The sequence below is a fragment of the Mobula hypostoma genome, chromosome 1 (genome assembly GCF_963921235.1).
Source record: "Mobula hypostoma chromosome 1, sMobHyp1.1, whole genome shotgun sequence".
Taxonomy (NCBI): domain Eukaryota; kingdom Metazoa; phylum Chordata; class Chondrichthyes; order Myliobatiformes; family Myliobatidae; genus Mobula; species Mobula hypostoma.
The window spans coordinates 135,363,679-135,391,230 of NC_086097.1; the positions used below are offsets into that span (position 1 = coordinate 135,363,679).

Genomic DNA, 27,552 nt, shown 5'->3' on the forward strand with positions numbered 1-27,552 from the left:
GTACACCGAAAGAATACAGATCACACCAATAATGGAAAAAGTTCCTTATGTGGTCAATTAAACATTTATTACTGGATTTGCTCAAATTTAAAGAGCTTAAGCTTTAAGATTCTGGTTTAAAAATGTTTTTTAAGTATCTGTGTTTTTAATTTTTAAAAACCTAGAACCTTCCCAACAATGACAACTTTATTCTCCCTCTCACTCATCAGGCAGAAGACACAAAAGCCTGGAAGCACATACTATCAACCTCAAGTTCTGCTTCCATCGCATCATTATTAGACTATTGAACAGTCCTCTCGTATGATGACAGACTGTTAACTTTGCAATATATTTTGTTACAGCTTTGTATCTTATTGTCTGCCAGCACTTCACCTTCTCTGTTTATTCTCAATTCTGTTATTGTTTACCTTTGGACTTTCTTAATGTATTATTATAATGAAATGATCTCTATGGATGACATTTGAAGTTTTTCATTGTACGCCAGTACATGTGACAATAATAACCTAATTTACCTTGGAAATCTCTTTCACCAATAATGCAGATATCACTCAAATTCTCCTCTTGTGTTCACTTATAGTTATCGAACGAAGGACCAAGGTCCAGATCATGCTAAGGCAATGACCTCAATGACCACTTTGTGAAAGTGAGCCGCCCATCATTCAGTTCTCACAAGCAGTGACCACCTCCATTCCAGAGCTAGCACATTTTCCCTGTGACCATGTGGGTTTACTCTGAGTGCTCTGGCTTCCTCCCACATTTTAAAGATGCAAGGTTACGGTCAGGGTAAGTAAGTTGCAGGTATACTGTTGGTGCCTGATGCATAGCAACATTTGCGGGCTGCCCAACATAATCTTTGCTGTTTTGATTTAACACAAATGACACGTCACTGTATGTTTTGATGTACATGTGACAAATAAAGCTAATCTTTATCTTTTTATGAGTCTCTCTCTGTAGCGCTCCCTGGATTTTAATATCACTTTTCCATTTAAAGCTACACAGAGTCATAATGTCACATCCTCCACTGGAACCTGAAATTGGGCAATGTTGTAAATACTCACATATCCTGCCCCCAATCTCATGTCCAATAATAGCTTACCTGGCTTGATCCACCATCGAAACTATCAGGAAGAAATTCAAGATGGCGAATTGTTCGCACCTTTGGTGGCATCTGGATTATCCGCTGCAGCTGTCTTGCACTCAGGCTCCAAAGGTGAAGACAATTTGATTTCCCTCCTGCTATTAAAATTTGACCATCCCTGCAAGAATTAACATTTTGATATAAACATACACCTTGTGAATCAGGATCTAAGGGGCTCAGACTGCACCAGTCTTCGTGTGGGAAGGGGAAGATGCTACAGCAACCATTTTTATTGTAACAATGATTCGCCAAGAGAGCAAGTGTCGCACAGAATATGAAGCCCTCAGGTGATCATTGTTTTATGACACTGATTGCAGTTAGGGTGCCTACATGCACCTCTATTCAGCCTCAGCTGATAGACTGAGTGTAATGTTTGGGATAGCTAACTATAATGAATACAAATTGCCAATACCTAGTATTCATCATTTAGATTTATTATTCCCCAATCTAGGGCATGGACTGAGATTTAAAGGTCTACTATCCAGAGTCCTAGATCATTTCTCAGGAGAAATGACTTTGGACCCGACTACAAAGTTAAATAAATAAGGAATAAAAAGCTCTTAATATAGTGAGCACAAAGCTACCAGGTTGTTGTAAAATCATCCAAGTTTACAAGTGTCCTTCAATGAGAAAATCTGCCACCTTTACTTTGTCTGGCATAAATCCGACTTCCCACTGCTAATATGGTTGGCTTTTAAATGATGAAGAAAAGTATTAAGTTCAAAAGGTAATTAGGGATGGATTATAAATGCCAGCTTTACCAGCATCCTCCTGTAAATGTGATCGCTCAGGTGAAGGACATCATATGCTTGAGGAACTCTTCACCAGCAAGGAGTCAAATGCTTTTTAAAAGATGAAGGAACAAACTAAAGCTTATAAAGCATATTATTAACATAAAAATGTTAAACCTGTTTCTTCTTCTTTATGTTCCTGACTCACTATTCTAACTTTTCAAACTACTCCAAATGAGAAGTTAACTAAACTGAGTTTTCACTGGCCTTTGATTAATGATAGTGCTTAAAAGGCAAACTGAATACAACTGCCTTCAGGACAGAGAAGTTCTAATGAGAAAAAAATGCAAGAAATCTAAAGTAATATAATTATCTGAAATGTCAACTAGAAAACAGTGACAGGGTAAATGAGGAGCTGTTCCTCTGGCAAGGTGAGTAACTAAAGGATGTAGTTCTAAGGAACAGTTCATTCCGGTTAATTGAACCATCAGTTAATCAGGCAACCGGTTATTTGGTACAACTCTTAAAGAACAAAATCTAATCAAGAAAATAGCCGAGATCCCCTTCATTTATTTGGGACACTATGCCGCTTAACTGAGGGAGCAGACTGTTGCCAAACAGCTTCTAAATAGTATCAGTCACGTGCACTTGCACTTGCACATGTACATTACACCGAGCTTAGAGCGATCAGTTTTTAAATAGCATTAATAACTATTAGGAACTAATATACAGTTTTACAATACTGTAGTAGCATTGATAGTGTTATAATTTCCACACAAGAAAAATAAAATTAAAGAACAAAAGGGAGGGACCAGGGCAATGAACTGGAAACGGCACGATAAGCCAAATAACCTTTTTCTATGTTGAGATGTATAACTGGACAGTTAAAAAAAACTCCCACTAATCAAAGCAAGATCAAGGACAAATCCTACCTGGTGATAGCAAAGGATTTATAACGTATCCGGGTTTCATCTGTAACCGGTAATTGGTATTTGCAATGGAGTGTATCACTTTCCCAGGCAAAGACAGAATCATCTTTAAAACAACTAAGGATTGTGTTACTCAGTGGAAGGAAGCAAACCTGGGTTACAAAGAAAAACAAAATTACCATACATTTAGAAAGTCTCCTTTTGCTGTAAAACTGAACAACAATGTCAAGACCACACCTGAAGCACTGTGTAGAGAAATTGGAGGCAGTTCACTCATTGACCCCTGGGATGAAGGAATCATACTGTGAGGAATGACTGAACTGAACAGGCTGGCTCCAACTATTTGGGGTTCAGAAGTATGACAGAAGATGTTATCAAAATAGAAAAGTTTCTGGAAGGATGGTGGCAAATGACAAGTTAAATACAGAATCTATGATGTATGTGGCACAGTCTCAGAAAATGGGGTTGTTTATTTAGCATATAGATGAGAAGGAATTCATTTCCTCAGATGATTTCGAACTTTTGGAATTCTCCAGACCAAAAGTAAAATCAATGAATACTTTCAAGGTCATAAGTGTCATAGGTAAAGGGGTTAAGGAAGTAATTATTTTATGCAAAGGCAGAATGTGAAGTACGGCCTACTGTTGCTCTTATTCCTATATTTCTTGTAATAAGGGCTCCTTCAATGACTAAATACACAGACTGTAAATTTATAACATTCCCCCTCAAGGAGAATGGTTTTTAGGCCTAAGGGTAAAACTTCATCTCCTGTAATATGCACATGATAGCATCCAGTAAATGTACTGTATCAAACAATGAAGTATGGAATCACTGGACTGGTATTTCTGAAGCAGAGTTCAGTGCATTAAAGGTATCACTTTAGATACTAGTCCTCCCACAGAAATTGTACCTCACAGTAACATGACCCAAGGGTGAATCACAACAAAGTGTTGGTTATCCTATTCTAGAGTACTCAGGAGAAACATGATACATCAAAAGTTTTAATAATGTATTGTTAGTTCTGCATGACTGCCCATGGATCTACATGTCAACTCTCCTCTACTATTTTGTCAAATCTCAAGCAAACCCAGTGGTACACTGGAGAGATGAGTCAAAAATGCATGAGACTACAACCATCAGGAAAGACTGCCATTTTCTCTGGAAAAATGAATAACAAAATAATGCAGATGCTGATAACTAATTATCTTATTATTGATTCAACTAAAGTTTGCAAGGACAATTCTGGATGTATATTCTGCATTTAAATCAATAACTGCATCACAGCATTCTTATGATGGATGTGAATGAGAATGGGATATTGCTAAGGATGGAATGCTGAACAGATAGAAGTTAGTGCTGGATGTAATTTTGAAAGTCAGTTTTAATGGAAAGTGGAATACAAATAGATGCAACACATACACATAATGCTGGAAGAACTCAGCAGTTCAGGCAATATCTATGGAAAAGAGTACAGTTGACTTTTCAGGTCGAGACCTTCATCAAGACTGGAGAAAAAAAGATGAGGAGTCAGAGTAGAAGGTGGGCAGAGGGGAGGGAGAAGCACAAGGGGATAGGTAAAACCAGGAGGGGGAGGAGTGAAGTAAAGAGCTGGGAAGTTGATTGGTGAAAGAGACACAGGGCTGGAGAAGGGGAATCTGAGAGGGGAGAAGGCCATGGAAGAAAGAAAAGGGGGAGGAGCACCAGATATAGGTAAAGGGCAAGTAAGGAGATAAAGGTGAGAGTGGGGAATGGGAATGGGGAATGGGGAATGGTGAAGGGGAGGGGCAGGAGGGCATTACCGGACGTTTGAGAAATCAATGTTCATGCCATCAGGTTGGAGGCTACCCAGATGGAATAAGCTGTTGCTCCTCCAACCTGAGTGTGGCCTCATCACGACAGTGGAGGAGGCCATGGACTGACATGTCGGAATGGGAATGGGAAGTGGAATTAAAATGGGTGGCCACTGGAAGATCCCGCTTTATCTGGCGGATGGAGTGTAGGTGCTTGGCAAAGCAGTCTCCCAGTCTGTCAGGTCTCACTGATATAGAGGAGGCCACACTGAGAGCAGTGGATACAGTAGATGCCTCTGACTGACTCACAGGTGATGTGTTGCCTCACCTGGAAGGACTGTTTGGGAGCCTGAGTGGTAGTGAGGGAGGAGGTATAGGGGCAGGTGTAGCACTGTTCCACTTGCAAGTATATGTGTCAGGAGGGAAATCAGTGCGGAGGGACGAATGGACAAGGGCATCGTGTAGAAAGCAATCCCTGCGGAAAGCAGAATATTGGGGGGGAGGGACAAGTGTGCTTGGTGGTGGGATTCCACTGGAGATGGTGGAAGTTATGGAGAATTATGCGCGGGATGTGGAGGATGGTGGGGTGGAAGGTGAGGACAAAAGGAACCCTATCCCAGGTAGGGTAGCAAAAGGAATAGGGTAAGGGCAGACGTGCGTGAAATGGAGGAGATGCGGTTGAGGGCAGCATTGAAGAAGGGAAGCCCTTTTCTTTGGAGGAGGAGGACATCTCCTTAATTCTGGACTGCAAAGCCCATCCTGAGAGCAGATGCAGTTGGGACAAAGGAATTGAGAGAAGGGGATGGCTGTTTTACAAGTAACAGGATGAGAAGAGGTATAGTCCAGGTAGCTGTGAAAGTCAGTGGGTTTATAATAGACATCAGTAGATATGCTGTCTCCAGAGACAAAAATAGAAACAGAGAGGTCGAGAAAGGGGAGGGAGGTGTCAGAAATGGACCAGGTAAATTTAAGGGTAGGGTGGAAGTTGGAGGTAAAGTTGATAAGGTCGATGAACTCTGCATGGGTGCAGGAAGTAGCACCATTGCAATCAATGATGTAGCGTAGCAAAAGTTGGGGAGTGATACAAATGTAGGGTTGGAACACAGACTGTTCCATGCAGCCGACAAAAAGGCAGGTATAGCTGGGACCCGTGTGAGTGCCCATGGCTAAACCTCTTGTTTAAAAGAAGTGGGAGGAGCCAAAGAAGAAATTATTGAGAGTGAGGACAAGTTCCGCCAGACAGAGGAGAGTGGTGGAGGGGAGCTGGTTGGGTCTGGTGTCCAGAAAGAAATGGCCTTCCTGATGGGGGATGGTGGTATATAGAGACGGGACATCCTTAGTGAAAATAAAATGATCAGGGCAAGGGAACTTGAAATCATCGAAAAGATCAAGAGCTTGTGAAGTGTCATGGATGTAATTAGGAAGGGACTGAATTGGGGGGGGAGGGGAGAAGATAAAACTGAGTCAAGGTATGCAGATACAAGTTCAGTGGGACAGGAACAAGCAGAAACAATGGGTCTACCTGGACAGGCAGGTTTGTGGATATTGGGTACGAGGTAGAAACAGAAGGTGTGGGGGTGAGGGAACTATGAGGTTGGTATCAGTGGATGGGAGATTCCCAGAGTTAATAAGGTCAGTGATGGTGTGAGAGACAATGGCCTGGTGCTCCTTAGTGGGGTCTCGTTTGATGGGTAAGAGGAGGTGTCTGAGAGTTGGCGCTGGGCCTCAGCAAGGTAGAGGCCAGTCTATCAGACTATTACAGCAGCCCCCTTATCTGTGGAGAGGTCAGGATTAGTGCGGAAAGTGAAGAGCAGCGAGTTCAGACGGATTGAGGTTGGAATTGGAGAGAAGGGTGGTGAAGTCAAGACGGTTGATGTCCCGTCAGCAATTACCAATGAAAAGATCCACAGCAGGCAGAAGACTAGAGTGGGGTGTCCAGGAAGAGGAGGAGGGTTGAAGATGGGAGAAGGGGTCATCAGTACGGCGTGGAGAGTCCTTGCCACAGTAGTGGGCAGGAGGCAGAGGCAGCAGAAGAAGAGCTCAGCGTCATGGCAGGCATGGAACTTACTGAGGTGTGGAATACAAATTCCTCCTAGCTTTCAACCATCAGTCCTCTGTGTACTAACACTGTAATCATTTTCTGAAGATGGTGCAAAAACCCTGGGAATTTTCTTAAGTTTCATGCATAATCAGTTACAATATGCAAATACTGTAGTAGTTAATATTTGTTAAAATATCTTAAGTATATTAATCTGCTATACTTTACTCTAATATCATGGACAAACCTTTTGAATGCCAACAGATGTGTTTACATTTAATTTCCTCTTTCGTTGGAATGTATCCAAGTCCCACAGTTGAGCTGTATCAACAGATGTTGTGATGGCATATCGTCCAGATCCATCAACAGAAATGGATGAAACTGTTGACTCATGTCCCTTCATCCAGCTCACTAGCTCTTTAGTCTCTGTCACCAGCAAAGCAAAAGTATGTGGAGTGTGAAGTGTTTTGTAGTCTGACACTATTATGCATCTGTTGTAACATTACTGAAGTTCATAGCTCCCAATTAATAATATAAATTGAAACCACCGGAAAACTTGCTATTTTTATGGCTGATATCAAATCAGCACCTCATGAATAGGGTGGCACTGTAGTGTAGTGGTTGGCACAGCACTTTAGAGTACCAGCGACCCAAGTACAATTCCCACCGTTGTCTGTAAGGAGTTTGTACGTTCTCCCTGTGACCGCATGGGTTTCTTCCGGGTGCTCCCATTTCCCTCCACAGTCCAAAGACGTACCGGTTGGTAGGTTAATTGGTCATTGTAAATTGTCCCATGGTTAGGCTAGGGTTAAATTGGGGGTTGCTGGGCGGCGTGGTTCGAAGGGCCGACTCCGTGCTGTATCTCAATAAAATAAATAAAATACACACACTAACACAAATAGAAGCAAACACAAATGATAACTAATTTTGGAAGTATTTATTGAGCAGTTATAACTGGCTGTTAAGAAGAAACAACAGAAGTTCATGTGTTTTTCTTTCAATTAGTTTTATGCCTTAGAGTTACAGTACAAAACACAACAGCAGGCACATAGCGTCATGTAAGCAGCACATGAATTAGCTCATTCAACACTTGTATCTTTACATCTATGATTTAATCACTGAACAGAACCTCCCCACATGTAAAGCAGACATTTGATAGCTATAGACATTATGGTACCTGTGTCAAAGCATTTCACAGAATAATCAGCCAGAGCAACCAAGTATTCGGTATTCCTTCGGAGATTGTAAGCTAATGCTGTACATGCTTGCCCAGTTCGCTGCACCAGCTTAAAGCTAGAGGAAAAATACATTAATCAGAACTAGCGCAGTGAGTAATCTCTCAAAAAGGTGGCTGCCATAGCCATACAGTACCATAGCACAGAAACAGGCCCTTCAACTTATCTAGTCCATGCTGACCCAATCTTCCGCCTATTCCAAACTACATGCACCTGGACCTTAGACCTCCAAACCACTTTCATCCATGTACCCGTCTAATCTCTCAAATGTTAGAATGAATCTCTGGGTGAAGCAGTTTCCCCTCAGATTCCCCTTGAATATTTCACCTATCATCCTATAGCTATGACATCTGGTTCTAGTCTCACCCAACCTGAGTGGAAAAAGCCTGCAGGCATTCACCCTATCTATACCCCTCATAATTTTGTATATTTCTGTAAGATCTCCCCTCATTCTTCTGTGCTCGAGGGAACATATTGAAACAATAACACCCGTCATGAATTATCAATTAAATATTAAATGTGTAATGGCTGTGAAATCAAGCAATGGAATCACTGCAGCTCCCTACAGTGCATTTTACCACATTCCTGGTTAAGGTTGTGGTTCTGTGTACACAAATTAAAGTCTGTGCTCAGTCAATGCACGAGAACAGTTACTGCTTATCTATTAACCCACTCCCAAAACACAGTGTCTTCCCTTTGCCAGTTAATTTAATGTAGAGCAAAACTCTACACAGCATTAACTATAAATGTTGCATCATTCATGGATGACTGTAAAGGAGACAAAATTACAATTGCATGTTCTAGTTCAATCAGACCATTGTTTCTAACCAACATTACAGGAATGCTACAATTACTCTTGGCAGGAGTTAAGATCACATTGTGCAAATATTTAGTGCGCACTGCAAAATTCTTGCACTAACAGCTTTTTCTCCCCTCCCTGTCTAATAAAGCTCCTATTCCCCAGTGTTTAGCTTTATTTAACTTTTTTGTTGCTACTCCCCGGGCTTCAATAGTCTGGTATAATTCTACGTAAGCCAAGAAAATCACAGATTTGATCCATGATATCTGGCCACTGCACAAATTAAAGTGGACAATGATGACTTAGCATTAAAAAGAAAGTATCTACACAAAGGAATAAAAGCAGGATGCTTAGCAGAGACTTGAGATAATTCTTTGCGGCACATGGCAGCTAATCTACAGTAGGTCAGAAAGTATATGTGGAGAGAGAAGAACAGAGAGAATTCTTTTTGTTTCAAAGCTGGGAAAAGTTAGAAATGGAACAAATGGAACAAGTCATGAAAAATAACACACATAAAAAAAATGCTGGTGAACGCAGGAGGCCAGGTAACATCTATAAGAAGAGGTACAATTGACGTTTCGGGCCGAGACCCTTCGTCAGGACTAACTGAAAGAACAGACAGTAAGAGATTTGAAAGTGGGAGGGGGAGGTGGAGATCCTAAATGATAGGAGAAGACAGGAGGGGGAGGGATGGAGCCAAGAGCTGGAAAGTTGATTGGCAAAAGGGATATGAGAGGATCATGGGACGGGAGGCTGAGGGAGAAAGAAAGGGGGGGAAGCCCAAAGGATGGGCAAGGAGTATAGTGAGAGAGACAGAGGGAGAAAAAGGAGAGGGAGAGAAGAAAATTAATAATAATAATAAATAAATAAATAACGGATGGGGTACGAAGTGGGGTGGGGCATTAAAGGAAGTTAGAGAAGTCAATGTTCATGCCATCAGGTTGGAGGCTATCCAGACGGAATATAAGGTCTGGAATATAAATTCTTCCAACCTGAGTGTGGCTTCATCTTGACAGTAGAGGAGGCCATGGATAGACATATCAGAATGGGAATGGGACGTGGAATTAAAATGTGTGGCCACTGGGAGATCCTGCTTTCTCTGGTGGACAGAGCGTAGGTGTTCAGCGAAACGGTCTGCCAGTCTGCGTCGGGTCTCGCCAATATATAGAAGGCCACATCGGGAGCACCGGACACAGTATATCACCCCAGCCGACTCCCAGGTGAAGTGTCGCCTCACCTGGAAGGACTATCTGGGGCCCTGAATGGTGGTGAGGGAGGAAGTGTAAGGGCATGTGTAGCACATGTTCCGCTTACAAGGATAAGTGCCGGGAGGGAGATCGGTGGGAAGGGATGGTGGGGGGGGGGGGGAAACGAATGGACAAGGGAGTCGTGTAGGGAGCGATCCCTGCAGAAAGCAGTGGGGGAGGTAGAGGGAAAGATGTGCTTAGTGGTGGGATCCCCAGATAGTCCTTCCAGGTGAGGTGACAATGCACCTGGGAGTCGGCTGGGGTGATATACTGCGTCCAGTGCTCCCGATGCGGCCTTCTATATATTGGCGAGACCCGACACAGACTGGGAGACCGTTTCGCTGAACACCTACGCTCTGTCCGCCAGAGAAAGCAGGATTTCCCAGTGGCCACACATTTTAATTCCACGTCCCATTCCCATTCTGATATGTCTATCCACGGCCTCCTCTACTGTCAAGATGAAGCCACACTCAGGTTGGAAGAACTAGCACTGAGCTTTGCTGAGTTTGGATCCTACAATCACAATGATCTGTTAAAACATATAAAAGGTGCCTCACAGACACAAAGCTCAATGACGGCATGGATATCACTTGAAGAAGTTTTAAGGTACATATGATAGGGGTAAGAAGGATCAATAGAGTGATTTAGGGAATGGATTTCAGAACTCAAGAGCCTTGGTAGCTGAAGGTACAGCTGCCTGTGATGGGGCAATGACACTTAAGTTGTATGAGAGGATAGAATATATTACTATCAGTGCACATTGCCCAATTTTTTTCTTCAAATACCGGTAAATAAAATACATCAAGTAACTTACCTATTCCTGCTCAGGTCAAAGACATAAATATTGCCCTGATGGTCACCAGCAAGAAAGGCTTCGCCTGCGGTATCAAACGCAACATGAAGGAATCGAATAATCCTCGAGGGATAGCCCACCACATTATGAACAACATTAACTATAACACTGCTCGAAAACAAAACAGGCATGGATTAGAAAATTCGTTAAAACTGTCAATGTCAGAATATTATGAGAATTTTTACTCTGGTAAATACGGTAAATAAACACCAACTGGCCAACCTACATTCATTGTAAACACAAGAGATTCTGCAGATGCTGGAAATCCACAGTTATACATGAAATGCGGGAGGAATTCTGCAAGTCAGGCAGCATCTCTGGAAATGACTGGAACGGAAGGGGGAAGAAGCCAGGATAAGAAGGTGGAGGTGGGAAAGAAGTTCAGGCTCGGTGTTAGGGAAGCCAGGTGGCTGGGGAAAGGGCAATGAAGTGAGAAGCTGGGAGGTGACAGGCGGAAAAGGTAAAGAGCTGGAGAAGGAGGAATCTGATAGGGGAGCAAACTGTTTTTTGTGTTTTTTGTTTTAATGGTATTTCTTCAAAGCTTTGTTTCCATCATTAATTTTAAGATCTCACATGATTTGACAACCGTTTAATATTAGGAGTATTATTACACAAATTGTTATCGAAAATACTAAACTTTTAGTCATTATTGTTGGCTGTACAGCATTGTCAAGTCACTGAATATTCCACAAGAGGGTGGAATATTTTGATTTAGTATAAAATGGGGCATTCATAGATGACTTTCATTAAAGAAAAAAAAAGGTTAAAGTTAGAAGGAGTTTTGCTAAAGGGGGAATGTTTCAAGTGCATTTTAAGACAAGGACTGCCATAGAACCCTTTAATTTGGACCTGGTTAACACAGGTGCAGACATAAAACAGGCACTCCAGCTCAGGATTTAGCAGTAACAAAGGGGGTGAATAACCTTTCTCTATTCTGCAATCATTATATTAAATAATGACACAAACACCAAATGGCCTTGTAAATATGGATTCGTAATCATATCTTCAAAAATGCAATTATTTTGACTGAATTACATGCTCACATCACAGATTAATGACCTGCATGAAACATCCACACAAGTAGAAAAGCTATGAAATAACACACAAGAAACAGTGCAGATGTTGATAATCTGGGGCAGCACACAAAATGCTGCAGCAACTGAGTGGGTCAGGCAGCATCTATGAAGGGAAATGGACGTTTTATGTTGAAACCCATTACCAGACTGGAAAGAGAAAGAGGAAAAGCCAGTACAAAAGAGTAGGGGGAGAAGTTGAAGCATGAGCAGGCAGATGATAGCTCAATCCAGAAAGGAGGGGGGGGAAGAGTGGGAACGTTATTCAAGTTCAAGTTCAGTTTATTGTCATTCAATTGTACATGTATACTACCAAATGAAACGTTCCTCCAGACCAAGGTACACAGTATAGTACATATAACTCACACACATTAACAAATAATGTGTAGTTACAACACAAGTTAAAAAGTACACAGTATAACACTACTGGCACTTCATATGTGATGAGACCTGGGTGGTAGTCTTACGGTCTGGAGGAAGCTGTTTGCCATCCTAATGCCACGGTACCTCCTGTCTCATGGTAGAACGTCAGAGATTGTTGGATGGATGAAAGGGATCATTGACAATGTTAAGGGCCCTACATAGGCAGAGCTCCTGATAAATATCTCTGATGGGTGGAGGGGAGACCCTGGTGATCCTCTCAGCAGTCCTCACAATCCTTTGTAAGAACTTGCATTCACATGCTTTGCAGTTCCTCTACCAGATGGCGATGCAGCTGGTCAGGACATTCTTCATGACACTCCTGTAATATTGGTTAGAATGGGGGAGGGGAGCCTCAATCACCTAAATTTCCTCAGGAAATGGAGACATTGCTTGACCAAAAAAGTGGTGTTGAGGGAGCAGATGAGATCGTCTGTTATGTGCACCCCCAGAAACTTAGTGCTCAATGGAGGAGCCGTGTATGTGCAGTGAGGAGTGGTCAGCCTGTACCTTACCAAAGTCCACAATCATCTCTTTAGTATTGTCCACGTTGACATTCAAGTTGCTGTGCTCGCACCATTCTACTCGCTTTCTGTACATCGGTTCATCGTCCTTGTTGATCAGGCTAACCACTGCTGTGACATCAGCAAACTTGCTGATTCGGTTTGAAATGGATCTAACAGTGCAGTCATGCATCACAGTGTGAACAGCAGCGGGCGAACTGAGCATGCAGCCCTGGGGAGGATCAGTCATCAGTGTGATAAAGCTAGAGATGTTCCTGCCAACATGGACTAACTGTGGCTTTTCCATCAAGAAATCCAGGATCCAGGTAGAGAGAGAGATGTTGAGACCAGGGCAGTTTACCCATCGGCTTCTGAGGGATGATCTATAAAAGCCAATCTAAAGCCGATAAACAGCGTCCTGGCTTACGAGGCACCATTTTTCAGGTGGGACTGGCCGGAGTGGGGTGCAGAGGCTATGGCATCATCAGTGGACTGATTTGAGCAACAAGCAAATTGGAAAGGGCCCAATGTAGCAGGATGATGGGATTTAATGCTATCTATAACCAGTCACTCAAAGCACTTCATTATTGTTGTAGTCAGTCCCACCGGACAGTAGTTGTTTAGCAGGTTACCGTCGCCCTCCTGGGCACCAGGACAATGGAGGCCACCTTGAAACCTGAGGGGACAATGGACTGTCCCAGAGATATGTTGAAGATGTCTGTTAGAACATCTGTTCGCTGGGCTGCACAGACCCTCAGCACACAATCAGGTACTTTATCAGCCCTGCAGTTTTGTGTGTGTGTTGACCTTGGCTAGGGTCTTCCTCACATCAGCTGCAGCCAGCTGGGAAGTAATAGGGAAAAAAAAGGCTGAAGAAGATGGAATCTGGTGAGGGAGGACAGCAAACCATGGAATAAAGGGAGAGAGGTGGGGAGGGGGAACTGGATAAAGATATAGATGGGTGATGAGCAGATCGAGAGGATGGGGAAGGGGCAACAGAAGGGTTGAATGGGCTGGTGGGATAAGAAAAAGTGTGTGTGTGTGTGTGTGTGTGGGGGGGGGGGGGTAGTGTTACCAAAGTTAGAGGCTACCAAAGCAGAATATAAAGTGCTAGTCCTCTAATTTACATCTAGCCTCAACTTGGCAGTTGAGGAGGAAGTGGACAAATATGGCAATGTGGGAATAGGAACTGGAATGAAATCAGCTTGTCACTCAGCTGTTAAGGTTGTATGGAATAAGCATCTCTCTCTTGGAAATGGTAATGTTATGAATACCATTGCATTTACATAGTGATACTGTAAGCTTAAAATACACATCAGTATGGTTGGTGAAGGCACAGCAAGTTAAAATAAAATTTCAAGAGCAACAAAGATCTAAATCAATCATTTCAGTTCGAACACTGGATCTCATGTTTTCATAAGGTTTAAGTTATTTTGTTATTCCAGTAGGTTTGTGAGTGTATTTAATTTTAAACCCCAGTAATACCCACTAACAAAAAGCAGTTTATTAGGCAAAATTAACAAGAGACTTTTGATGTTTTTGGTTAGATTTCGAGTAACTTGAAAGGGACCATAGATTACCCCAATCTCTGTTTCAATTGTTTACCATCCTCTGAGTTTGGAAAACCTTGTTCAACTATTAGGAAGTCCAAAGGCTATTGCCCTTAATCATTGTCAGAAATTTCACCTCTCTCCCTAGCAACCAGAACTGGACAATTTATAACCTGTACCATCAATAAAACATGTATTTCAATACCCAAACTCTGCCTGACTGTTCCCCTTCCTCAGTTTATCTGCTGCTAAATTTCTCATCCACAATCTTATTGTCTCCAAACATGAAGATTTCTACCTTTAAAGCCTCAGGGTCACCTAAAAATCTTGATACCCATGTCCTAGTTCTCACCAAGTCTTGTTCACCAATCAGTGTTGACCTATATTGGCTTCTGATTTACAAACGTTTGTAATAGGTTGTTTATCTGCTGATGTTAGTGATTGCTTTGGTTTGCAGAAACTGTTTGTAGTGAGAGCCAAAGAAAATCAGTCATCTTTCTTCTCTAGCTACCAGTCCAGAAATTAGGAATCAATTCCCAGTGACAGGTCACTGGGGCTTTGTGTGGTTGTCAACTTAAAGTCCTCAATGTTTTATAATATGACCACCTGCCTCGAACTGCTCTGTGGGACAACAAGTCGCATGGCACAGAAACACCCTTTAGCACAACTGATCTATGCCAACCAAGGTACACATTCAAGTTAGTCCCATCTGCCCCCATTTGGCCAATATCCTTCTAAACCTTTCCTATGCCTTTTCCTGTCTGAAACCAATTGCTGGATGACCAGGCCAATAACAATAGTACCTTGCATTTCTACAGCATCTTTCACAAGCACAGGACATTCCAAAGCAAATTACACCCAACAGTGGTCTTTTAAACTACACTATCCCAGAAGCTACTGGCATGATCTCTGAAGACAGGGCAAGCGAAAGTAAATGATCAAGGGAATTTGGAGACAAGGAAATTACAAATGAGCCCAGTAAACCTCAGCTTGAATGGTGAGGGGAAAGAAATGATTCTCTACTTGCTCGAGGGGAAGGGGAGAAAATCCCTGAAGATCATGATCCTGGTATCCTAAAGATACACAGTAATCAACGGGGTCCTAATTACTGGTGATGAACAGAAAGACCCTGGTGGGGGAACAAATCCAGAACTTTCTGAAAGTCACAACCGTAAGTGGATAAGATAGTGAAGAGGCACATGGAACGCATGCTTTCATTGGTTTTGGCTGGGATATCACATTGTAGGCTTATGAAACATTAGGTAGGCATCCCTGGAGTATTATGGGCAATTCTGTTGCCATAATTCAGGAAGGATGATGTACACAGCAAGGATATTGCCTGGGATGAAACATTTCAGTCCTAAGCAGAAACTGTTTAGATTGTTTGTTTTCAGTAGAGTGTGAACTGAGGTTGGTGGGGGGGGGGGAGGGGGAAGAAGCTGGTGAAGGTGTGAAAAATTATGAGTGAGATTGATAGGGTAATCAATAAGAATCTTTCTTCCCTTATGACAGTGGAGAGGACAAAGGGCATAGTTACAGGTGGGAGGTTTAGAGGAGATCGGAGGGAGAGATTTTTTTTCACCCAAGGGGGTAAGGCTAGAATCTGGAACACACTGCCTAAGGGGGTGGTGGAGGTGTAGACTTTCACAATATTCAGAAAGCAACATGAAACAGCAAAGTAGGACTTCTGGACGAATTCAGAGATGTCGAACAGTGTTTGTGAGAAGAGAGGAAGTGTCAATGATTCCAATCGAAACCCTGCAAGAGGAATGAGAGGAGAGAAGCAAGATGGCCTGTGTCGAGAGGGAATGCTGTAGTGCGATAGGAGTCAGAGGCGGCTGGCAGACTGAGGAGGGGTATACAATGACAAGCGGGTAACTCTCGGTGGGTGGAGACGAGGAAGTGGCAGGTGGATGATAGATGGAGGCAAATAAAGATCGAGAAAAATTGAAAGCAAACTGGGCCAGGTGGAAGGAAGGGAGGGTGAAGACTTAAGATAAACAGTAAAGTAGTTAAGTTTGGGGACCATGCGGAAGGGGTTGGAGCAGATGGAACCAGAACCAGATGAGGATGTGAAGCACCAAGGCGTAAAAAGCTACTAATGTGGGTACATTGGACTATTGCAGCTAAACACAATAAAGTAGTTAGTGTAGTTAAATACGGAATGGACACGGTAGACCGAAGCGTGTGATTCTGGAGAAAGACGGAGTTAAATGGTCTATGCAGTCTACCTCCACCACCCACCCCGCCTTGCCGGGCCCAGGGCTCAAGTTTACCCGTCGCTCGCTGAAGCTCTGGGCTTGCGGTGCCAAATCCGGCCGCGCTCCTTTTGCCCGAGCTCCGCGACCCGCTGCATCCCGCCTCTCGCCGGCGCCAAATTCAAACTCCCGCCGCCTTCAGAGTCTCAGACATCACCCAGCACCGGACGAGACGCTAGAAACTCCCGGAGTGAAATCGCCTCCGCCGCATTAACCGAGAAGCCGTGGAAACCGAACAAACTTAGCCCCCAAACGACATCGCTTCCCAGAAAGGCGCATGCGCCCTATCGCAAAGCGAACTGGGAATTGTAGTTTATACTGTTGCACAGCCAGTATTTTGATTTAATTTACTTAAGTTTCCTGTTTGATAATAACTTTGCGATATTTTAATTGCTTGAGCCTCTTGGAGAAAAAAATAGGATGACCTTTTTTTAGGTTTATTTCGATTGGTTTGTTGGTCCACGTGCCGCCTCTACTAATGAAGAAAGCTATTTACGTGCAGGTTTAATTATCATTCAACCAACCATACATGAATAGAGCCAAACGAAACAGCTTTCCTCCAGGGCCAAGAAACAAATAATTTGCATTGGTCTAGTAAATTATAATTTGAAAGTGTATTTCAGACTTGGAGGGAAATTTAATCAGTGGTAAAAATCGCAATGCTATTCTGAGTTCAAGATGGCAATAGCCATGGACTGATACATCATAAAGGTGCTTTTAGAAATTATCCTTAAAGGTGTACACATTGTGGAAGGCTTAATGTTATGTTGGAAGTACACAAATTATCCATTCTGACATACTATACTATATTATGTACTTAAAAATGCCTCATTCCTACATACCAAGCCTTGTAAGAAATGCCTGGAATCAAAAAAACTATTGTGCAACATTTATTTTTGTTCATCTATATGCATTTGAAAGGTTCTGTAAATTAGTTCCGTTGTTTCAGTAATCCATTTCTTTTAAAAATCTAATCAAATTGTAATACAACAAAAACGGTTTCAATGCTGGAAATCAATGGTCAAAGTTTTTAGGACCAATTATATTACTACAGCACATTGTATATCTTCAGAGATTACGATCTAGACAAATCTCTTCAAAATCAATTATAGTTTTGCTGAGCTGAATTTTTATTATTTATGTAAAAATTGCTTGATTAGCTAACTTAAGAAAAATAGCTTTGTGTCAAATCAACAACTGTTTGTTTCTCCAACCTTAATTCAACTGTTGGTGTAATTTAGCTATCATATTGCCTTTGAATTATCTTGATACAAACTATTTCCAGTGGTGCCTATATTATTAATGATTCTGATATAAACTAAATAATATCAAAATGTACTTGCGCTATGAAGATAATTGAATCCTCAAAAGCATGTGCATTTGAGATGCCTAAATACAGGAAAATGCTTTAAAATACTCCTCCTGCAGTTCATTCTTGTACTTCTAATTATTTATAACAAGGGTTCCCATCCTGGGCTCCACGGACCCCTCGGTTAACGGCAGGTGTCCATGGCATAAAAAAGTTTGGGGAGCCCTGATTTATAGTACAGTAATATACATTTTTTTTGTGATTTAGAAACCTCCAAACATTTGAAGATGTGCCTGGTTCAATTTAGTTAATATGCATTTAAAATGTATTCTGTTGACATACAGTATGGTTGTGTGTAAAATATTGGTTGTTTAAGGCTCTTATCTTTGATTAATGTGGAAGGTGACATTTGAAAATCTTTGCAAAAAAAAAAGAAAAACAAAACTCCTTGGAGCGACAGAGGATGAGAGGTACAAGAGGCATTGATCTTGTGGATAGTCAGAGGCTTTTTCCCAGGGCTGAAATGGCTGACATGAGAGGGCATAGTTTTAAGGTGCTTGGAGGTAGGTAGAGAGAAGATGTCAAGGGTAAGTTTTTTATACAGAAAGTGGTGAGCGTGTGGAATGGGCTGCGGGCAGCGGTGGTGGAAGTGGAAACGATAGGGTCTTTTAAGAGACTCCTGGATAGGTACATGGAGCTTAGAAAAATAGAGGGCTATGGGTAAGCCTAAGTAGTTCTAAGGCAAGGACATGTTCAGCACAGCGTTGTGGGCCGAAGGGCCTGTATTGTGCTGTAGGTTTTCTATGTTCTATGTTTTCTAAAACATATTGCCAACAGCAACAGCATACTGCGCAATGCACAAAAAGCACATATGGTTATGATTTCAGAAATGAGTTGAGGCAGATAGAATTGCAATATTAAGAATATTAAAAAAGCAGGTTCTGAGGGTGATGTTATTGTTATGAGTGACTAATTTCCTGAATATTCAGGGGGAGAACCCAGAGGCTAATGGATTACAGGAAAGTGAATTAATTGAGTTATTAAATTATTGTTTTTTGATCCAGTATGTTAAGGCACTAACAAGAGGGCGGCCTGTCTAGATTTGATATTCTGTAACAATCGAGATAGAATTTTGAGTACGGAAGTTGTTGAGCCTTTAGAAACAAGCAATCATAACATTCTTAGTCTCGAAGTTTCTGGGAGTGTATATCAGTAAAAACCAAAACCATTAAATTGAATTTCAGAAAGGCAAGGTTTGTGCAGATGCGTCAAGGACTTCAGAAGATAAACTGGAAGGAAATGCCGTAAAGAGGTAATACACACAGTACAGAAAATGTTCACACCCAAGGTCGAGAGAAGTAATAAAAACAATAGATCAATTATATGGATGAATAAAGATATACATAAAGATTATTGGAGGAAAAAAACAGCTATATAAGGAATACAGAAAAAATAGTAATGCTGTTAACCGTAGGGTATATGAAAATATGAGCGCTATAGGCAAGAGGGAAATTCAGATTGCCTAAAGGCATTTTGAGATAATGCTATGTTGCTGATAATGCTAAGATTGACCCTGGGAGATTGTTTCAATACTTTAGTAGTAAAGGAAAAGTCAAGGAGGAAGTTAAGTGTATCAGGAATAATCATGGGGTGTCAAATTATGCAGAGAAGGACATAACAGATACCCTTGACTAATATTTTGCTAAAGTATTCACCTGCGAAGATGTTAGCACTATGCCAGTGAGTGTAGAGAAAAATAAGGTTTTAAGTGACTTAGAGGTCTTAGAAAGAGAGGTCCTGCTTCAGCTGAAAAGGCTGAATGTTAATAAATCTCCAGGGCCAGACAACATATATCCAAGGGTACTTAAAGAGGTCTGTGGTTATAAATAAAAACCCCTAACATGTATTTTTCTGAAGTCAGTGAAGACTGGTGAAATCCTTAAGGACTGGAAATGGGCTAACATTGTCCTGATATACAGGAAGGGTGATTGCACTAACGCTGGTAACAAGAGACCAGCAAGCTTAAGGTGTATCACAGGCAAAATAATGGAAACAGTAATAAAGGATGAAATTACTCTTTGGAGAGAAGGAGGATGAAAGGAGACATGATAGAGGTGTACAAGATAATAAGAGGAATAGATAGAGTGGATAGCCAGCGCCTCTTCCCCAGGGCACCACTGCTCAATACAAGAGGACATGGCTTTAAGGTAAGGGGTGGGAAGTTCAAGGGGGATATTAGAGGAAGGTTTTTTACTCAGAGAGTGGTTGGTGCGTGGAATGCACTGCCTGAGTCAGTGGTGGAGGCAGATACACTAGTGAAGTTTAAGAGACTACGAGACAGGTATATGGAGGAATTTAAGGTGGGGGCTTATATGGGAGGCAGGGTTTAAGGGTCGGCACAACATTGTGGGCTGAAGGGCCTGTACTGTGCTGGACTATTCTATGTTCCATGTTCTATGAAATGGAAAAGTAGTTGATAAGAACAGGCATGTTGGCAGAAAGCCAGCATGGATTCAGTAAGGGGAAATCACGTTTTACTACTATGCTAGAGTTCTATGAAGAAGCAACTAAAACTTTTGATAACAATTGAGCAGTTGATATCATTTACTTGGACTTACAGAAGCCTTTTGACAAGGTACCCCATGAGAGGTTAATAATCAAATTACAGGAGGTAGGGATTCAGGGCAAGGTGTGCAAGTGGGTGCAGAATTGGCTCAAAAACCGAAAACAACGAGTTATGGTGAGAACACCTAGACAATATTAGAAGTGAAGTTCCGCCAAGATCAGTCTTGGGGCTGTAGCTGTTTTTAATTTACATTAGTGATAGGAATAAGCACATAACAAATAAACGCATAAAGTTTGCTGATGGAACAAAGATAAGGGGACAGGCTAATAACATTCAGACAGTAGGATCAATATGGTTAGAGCTAAACAAAATCCAGATGTGGGCAGATAAAATTTAATGTAAGGATAACGCAAAGTCATATTGTGTGAGGGATGTGACGGCACTGAAGACAGCCCAGAGAAGGGCGACTGGACTCATTCCAGATCCGCATGGTATCAGCTATGAAAAAAGACCAGAAGAATTAAATCTTTTTAGCCTACGTAGACATAGAATGAGAGGAGACATAATAGAAGTGTTCAAAATCATTAAGGGTATGAGTATTGAGTTGATTATTAAAATCACGAGCATTAAGGGGTCCCAATGCTGTTCCTTTATCCTTATAGCTTTTAATTCTCACCCAGATATCTTCACCAAGTCTTGATTCATCTCCCATCATAAGCCTGCTTCACATTTAAATTCTCTCTCATGTGTATGGCTACTCCTCCACCTTTACAATCTCGCTTACCTTTCCTAAGTATATCCTTTAATACTATATTCATCACCATCCTTTGAGGTCAGCCAGGTTTCAGTTATTGCTATTAGATCATATTTATACACACTTGCATGTAATTCCAGCTCATTTATTTTATTCTTAATACTTCTTCCATTTATACAGGACATCCTTAGTCTATTACTGTTATTTTTCATCTGATTTTGACCCATTTTTATATTTTTGAAGCCCATAATCAGTTTATGTCCTAATATATTATTCTCCACAATGGTGTTGAGCCTGGACTGTTCGAAGTTCCCTGCCCCCACCATTCCCTAGTTACACAGTCCTCAGCGATCTGAAGCATATGCCTGCCCTGTACACTAGAGTCCCTTCAGTTGAAATGCAACCTGTCCTGGTGGTACAAGTTTCGTCTGCCCCAAAAGGCACCCCAATGCTCTATAAACCGATGCCTCTCTAACCTACACCATGATTTGAGCCTCCATCTTACCTGGACTGGCTCGTGACACAGGTGGAACTTCTGCGAAGACAACCTTGTCGGCTTTGTTCCAAAGCTTCCCACCTAACCCTTTAACATTGTCTTGCAGAACTGACAGCTTGCCCTTACCCATGTCATTTGTTCTGTTGTGGCAAATGACTACTGGACTCACGTCAGCTCTGGCCAGGAGTTTGTCTACTTCTGGTAGGCAACACCCTGACACCCCGTACGAAACGTCCTTGTCAGTACTCACCTGGATCTCAACCCCCCACCCCCCGATAACTGACTCCCCTACTGTCACTACTTCCTTTTTACAAGGTTTAGGTTTGGGATTAGAAAGGGTCCTGTGGGGCTCCTCTGTTCTGCCTACTACCTCAGAGGTTTCATGATTGTCGTTGAGCATCGCTAAATGTTCAAAATGGTTGGACACTTCCAACTCTGGGGTTAAAGCCTCCGGGCAGTGCGCATCTCTTAACCTGTGTTTCCTTTCCAGTCGCCCACCTGTCTCTATCTGGTCTGGAATTTCAACCCGCATTGTTTTGGTTTTGTGCTACCTTGATATACTTATGATCTGTCTCAATGACATGCAAACAGAAGCTTTTCACTGTATCTCCTATTACCGTTTGAAGTTTAAGGTCGAAAACACACACCAGTCCACCGAGAGGTCAGTGGCAGATAGTGAAAGCAGCTTCAGTTTTCTGGGGTCTCGGCCTGAAACGTCGACTGCGCCTCTTCCTATAGATGCTGCTTGGCCTGCTGCGTTCACCAGCAACTTTGATGTATGTTGCTTCAGTTTTCTGGGCATCGACATCTCAGGGGATCTATCCTGGGCCCAACATCTGTTTCTCTACTTCTTTAGGCCTTTGAGAAGGTTTGGTGTGTCACCAAAGTTATAAATTTCGAGAGACAGTGGAAAACATTCTAACTGGTTGCATTGCTTCCATTTATACCATGCATTGGTTCATATGGAGTCCCTAATGCATGGGCACAATCTTCCCAGCCACTGAGGACGTCTTCACAAGGCAATGGCTCACGAAGGTAGTGTCCATTATTAAGGACCCTCACCATCTGGGACATGCCCTCTTTGCATTATTAATATCCAGGACCCACACTCAACTTTTTAACAACTTCTTCCCCTCTCCGGTCAATGTTCTGAATGGTCCATGAACACCAAATAATTATTTGACTTTCTTTTAAACTATTATAACTTGCTTTTATAACTTAGAATAAAGGTTATGTATTGTCCTGTACAGTACTGGTACCGCAAACAAGTTTTGCTGCATTTATCAGTACTAATCTGATTTTGAGCTTATTGTCATATGCACCGGTACAGTGAAAAGCTTACTTGCAGTAACATCAGAGACACATAGCATCATATAACCAGCACTGCCAGAAAAAATAAATATTGAACACAACTTTTACAATTCATGCGTACTGAAAACGCAGTTTTGGAAGATATAGGAGCATGTCAATCATCCGTTGCTATGCTGCTGCCCTCTAACCTGGGTGTGCTGACGTGGACCAATGACGAGTGAGCGCGTCAGGGGTGTTTCTCCCGGCACCCTCCGGCGCGGCGATGGCGGACAGCGGACTGGGCGAGTGGTACCGCGGCATCCCCCCGGTCACCCGCTACTGGTTTACAGGCTGCGTAGCGCTGCCGGTGTTGGAACGGCTCAACGTGGTGAGCGGCAGGTCCCTGATCCTGTGGTCGGAACCCTTTTTCAACAACTTCCAGGTACGGACGGGCCTGCGTTGAAGGGGCCTGAGGGCTTCGAATCCTCGACTGCAGCTCCCCTTCCCTTTCCTCTCTTCTCCTGCTGCCCCTACACTTGGCTTCGAGCAGGAAAGGGGGGAGGTTGTGGTGGGTGCGGCCGGGGGGGGTGCGGTTGGGAAGATGGGAGGAAGGTGCAGTTGATGGGATAAATTGGGAGGCTTGATTTCGAGATGCTGAGGGATAAATTGGAGTCGGGGGGAGGGGGTGGTGGGGGGTTGCTAGTCTCAGTGGCCGGGGAAATCGCCGGGAATTGCTCATGTTTTCCATTCTGGTTTTGTGGGTGTTTAGAGTGATTGATGCGGCTAATATGGGGACTGAAGGCTTTGTGACAGGTGGGTAGGAGATACCGGATGAAGCGAGTGGTTAATTTATTCAGGGTTCGAATCTTTTGATGTGGGCTGCAAGTTTAGTTAAAGTTGTGAGTTATCACAACACAGTACCTTGCTGACTCGTTGACCGGAAGCTTGTACTGGAAGCTGATATCTTTGCTTTGTAAATATTCCCGCAAAACTGATTTATAAAATTTGTATCTTCCAATTCATTTTTACTTTAATTCTACTTCCTGATGTTATCTTACATTAGCAGAAAATCCAGAATGCATAGTAACGCTACTGGCAAGAAGTTGTTAATGCAAAGTGAAATCAGATTTTTAATACAATAATTTAATGTTTAAAGCAGTCTATTTACAACTGTTTATTTATTGACATGCGTAGTGGAAGTAGGTCCTTCAAGTCGTGCTGCACAGCAATCCCCTGATTTAATCCTAGTGTAATCCTGGGACAATTTACCAACTGGTACATCTTTGGACTGTGGGAGGAAACCAGAGCATGTGGAGGAAGCCCATGTGATCATAGAGAGAACATACAAACTCTTTACAGGCTGCAGTGGGTACTGAACCCGGGTTGTACTGTACACTTAAAAATATTAAGAATATATTGCATTTGTGTACATGTAGATATATTTAGATGATTCTGTAACTGATGCATTTTGCATATCTGAGTCAGATGCTGACTATGGCCTGCTGTTGGCTGTGGATGTCCATCTGTGTTACCTTTTCACAAATTAAATCATGACAATTTTTTATGGGAATTGATTACAAAGGTTTCATAATGCCAAGGGAAAATTGTTTTCTTGGTTCGGATTTGCATCTCTATTGAGATGGAGATGACACTTGGAGGAACCTAGAGTGGAAAGTAAACTGATGGAGGAACTCAGTAGATAAGCAGCATCTGTGGAGCACAGAGTCCCTTCTGCAGTTTTTTTTGCTACATCTCTTGAAAAGATTTGAAATTACCAGAAGGAATGTCAGATTGTTCTTTTATTAATTCTGCAATTAATGCACTGTGTTCAAATTTCCACCTTGGTTTGAACATGCCCAGACAAAATATTGAGTGTCTCCAGACTATAGTAGTCTGTGGTCAGCTGTCTGTTATTAACAGCAATAATTCTTGCAATTAAAATAATGAAACATTGTTTTCTAAGTAACATAGGATATGTAGTTTTAACGTAGTGATTCACTTCATTTTAAGTTTTAAACTGCTTTTGAAACTAGTTTTTATTGGAATTTGTTGACACTGGCTGATTCTTGAGATACCAGCAGCCCGCCTTTGGCCTACTTCATTTTGAAACCTCCATGTTTTAGGCTAGTGTGAGTGGTGGTGCTTTCAAGTTTCCTGATTATCCTGCTGATTCTGTTCATGCATCTTTATTTGTATATAGTCGAGTTTATTGTCATATGCACAAGTACGATGAAAAACTTATTTTCAATAACATCAAAATATATAGTATTATATAAGCAGTATTCACAAGAAAAATATGTTAAACAAATTATAAACAAATTTGACAATAAAGACCATGAATCAAGAAATAAAGTAAATTTTAGTGCAAAATGATGAATGTGGTTCTAGTGTTGGCAAACTGTAGTGATTAGAATTACACCTTAAGACATAGGAGCAGAATTAGGACATTCAGCCATTGAGTCTACTCCGCCATTCCATCTTAGCTGATGCCAAATCCCATTAAACCCCAGACACCTGCCTTCTCGCCATATCCTTTGATGCCCTGACTGATCAGGAAACTCCCCCTTAAATACACCCACGGACTTGGCATCCACCACAGCCTGTGGCAGAGCATTCCACAGATTTACTACTCTCTGGCTAAAAAAATTTTCTCCTTATCTCTGTTCTAAAGGGTCGCCCCTCAATTTTGAGGCTGTGCCCTCTAGTTCCGGATACCCCCACCATAGGAAACATCCTCTTCACATGCATTGTATTTAGTCCTTTTAACATATGATAGGTTTCAATGAGATCCCCCCGCATTCTTCTAAATTCTAGTGAGTACAGACCTAAAGCTGCCAAATGCTCCTCATATGTTAACCCCTTCTATCCTGGAATCATCCTTGTGAGCTTCCTCTGGGCTCTCTCCAATGACAACACATCCTTTCAGAGATATGGGGCCTGAAACTGTTGACAACACTCCGTAAGTGCAGTTTGACATGTGCTTTATAAAGGCTCAGCATTATCTCCTTGCTTTTATATTCTATTCCCCTTGAAATAAATGCCAACATTGCATTTGCCTTCCTCACCACAGACTTAACCTGTAAATTAACCTTCTGGGAGTCTTGCATGAGGAATCCTAAATCCCTCTGCACCTTTGATATTTGAACCTTCTCCCCATTTAGATAATAATCTGCACTATTGTATCTTTTACCAAAATGCGTTATCATACATTTCCCAACACTGTATTCCATCTTCCACTTTTTTGCCCATTCTTCCAATTTCTTTTAACTCCTTCTGCAATTGCATTGCTTCCTCAGCACTACCTACCCCTCCACCTATCTTCAAATCATCTGCTAACTTTGCCACAAAGCCGTCAATTCCATTATCTAAATCATTGACCAACAAAGTGAAAAGTAGTGAACCCAATACTGACCCCCTGAGGAACACAACTAGTAAGTGGCAGCCAAACAGAAAATGCCCCTTTTATTTCCCACTTGCTGCCTCCTGCCTGCCAGCCATTCTGCTATCCATGCCAGTATCTTTATAATAATACCATAGGATTTTATCTTGTTAAGCAGCCTCAAGTGTGGAACCTTATCATATGCCTTCTGAAAATACAAGTAAATGACATCCACTGCCTCTCCTTTGTCCACCCTGCTTGCTATTTCCTCAAAGAACTCTTAACAGATTTGTCGGGCAAAATTTTCCTTTACAGAAACCATGCTCACTTTGACAACAAGTACTCCAAAACCTCATCCTTAATAATAGACTCCAACACTTTCCCAACCACTGGAGTTCTGCTAACTGGCCTGTAATTTCCTTTCTTTTGTCTTCCTACCTTCTTAAAGAGTGGAGTGACGTTTGCAATCTTCCAGTCCTCTGGGTCCATGCCAGTATCAAGTGATTCTTGAAAGATCGTGACCAATGCATCTGTTATCTCCTCAGCAACCCCTCTCAGGACTCTGGGATGTAGTCCATCTGGTCCAAGTGAATAATCCACCTTAAGACCTTTGAGTTTACCCAGTACTTTTTCCTTTGTTATAGCAATGGCAGTCACTCCTGCTCCCTGACGCTAACAGACCACTGGCACACTGCTTGGGTCTTCCATAGTGAAGACAGATGCAAAGTACCCATTAAGTTCATCTGCCATTTCTTTGCCCCCCCATTACTACCTCACCAGCATTATTTTCCAGTGGTCCAATATCAGCTCTCACCTCCCTTTTACTCTTTATAAAACTGAAAATAAACTTTTGGTATCCTGCTTTATATTATTAGCTAGTCTGCTTTCATATTTCATCTTTTCCCTTATAGTTTTTTTTAGTTACCTTTTGATGGATTTTAAAAGTTTCCCAATCATGCAACTTCCCACTCACTTTTGCTACCTTATATGCCCTTTCCTTGGCTCTCATGCAGTCCTTAACTTCCTTTGTCAGCCACGGTTGCCTAGCCCTGCCATTTGACAACTTCTTCCTCTGTGGGACATGTCTGTCCTCTGCCTTGTGAACTATTTCCAGAAACTTCAGCCATCTCTGCTCTGCCGTCATTCCCACCAATATCCTCCTCCGATCCACCTGGGCAAGCTCCTCTTGCATGC

The 27,552-nt window shown here is 42.1% G+C and overlaps 2 protein-coding genes across 2 annotated transcripts in view; one reads left to right on the top strand and one right to left on the bottom strand.

Moving 5' to 3' along the window:
• The window catches only part of tbc1d31 (TBC1 domain family, member 31), a 73,447-nt gene extending 56,596 nt beyond the window's left edge, over positions 1–16,851 (bottom strand). The window contains exons 1-6 of the mRNA XM_063056242.1: positions 16,583–16,851; positions 10,722–10,868; positions 7,804–7,919; positions 6,874–7,052; positions 2,802–2,950; positions 1,097–1,256 (exon numbers count right to left, since the gene is read on the bottom strand). Of these exons, the coding sequence (XP_062912312.1) occupies positions 1,097–1,256; positions 2,802–2,950; positions 6,874–7,052; positions 7,804–7,919; positions 10,722–10,868; positions 16,583–16,662 (831 nt within the window). The 5' untranslated portion in view covers positions 16,663–16,851. The remainder of the gene's footprint in view (positions 1–1,096; positions 1,257–2,801; positions 2,951–6,873; positions 7,053–7,803; positions 7,920–10,721; positions 10,869–16,582) is intronic.
• A 6,342-nt stretch (positions 16,852–23,193) lies between these two features.
• The window catches only part of derl1 (derlin 1), a gene marked incomplete at its 5' end in the record, with an annotated part of 32,811 nt that continues 28,452 nt past the window's right edge, over positions 23,194–27,552 (top strand). The window contains 1 exon segment of the mRNA XM_063043383.1: positions 23,194–23,421. Within this exon segment, the coding sequence (XP_062899453.1) occupies positions 23,194–23,421 (228 nt within the window).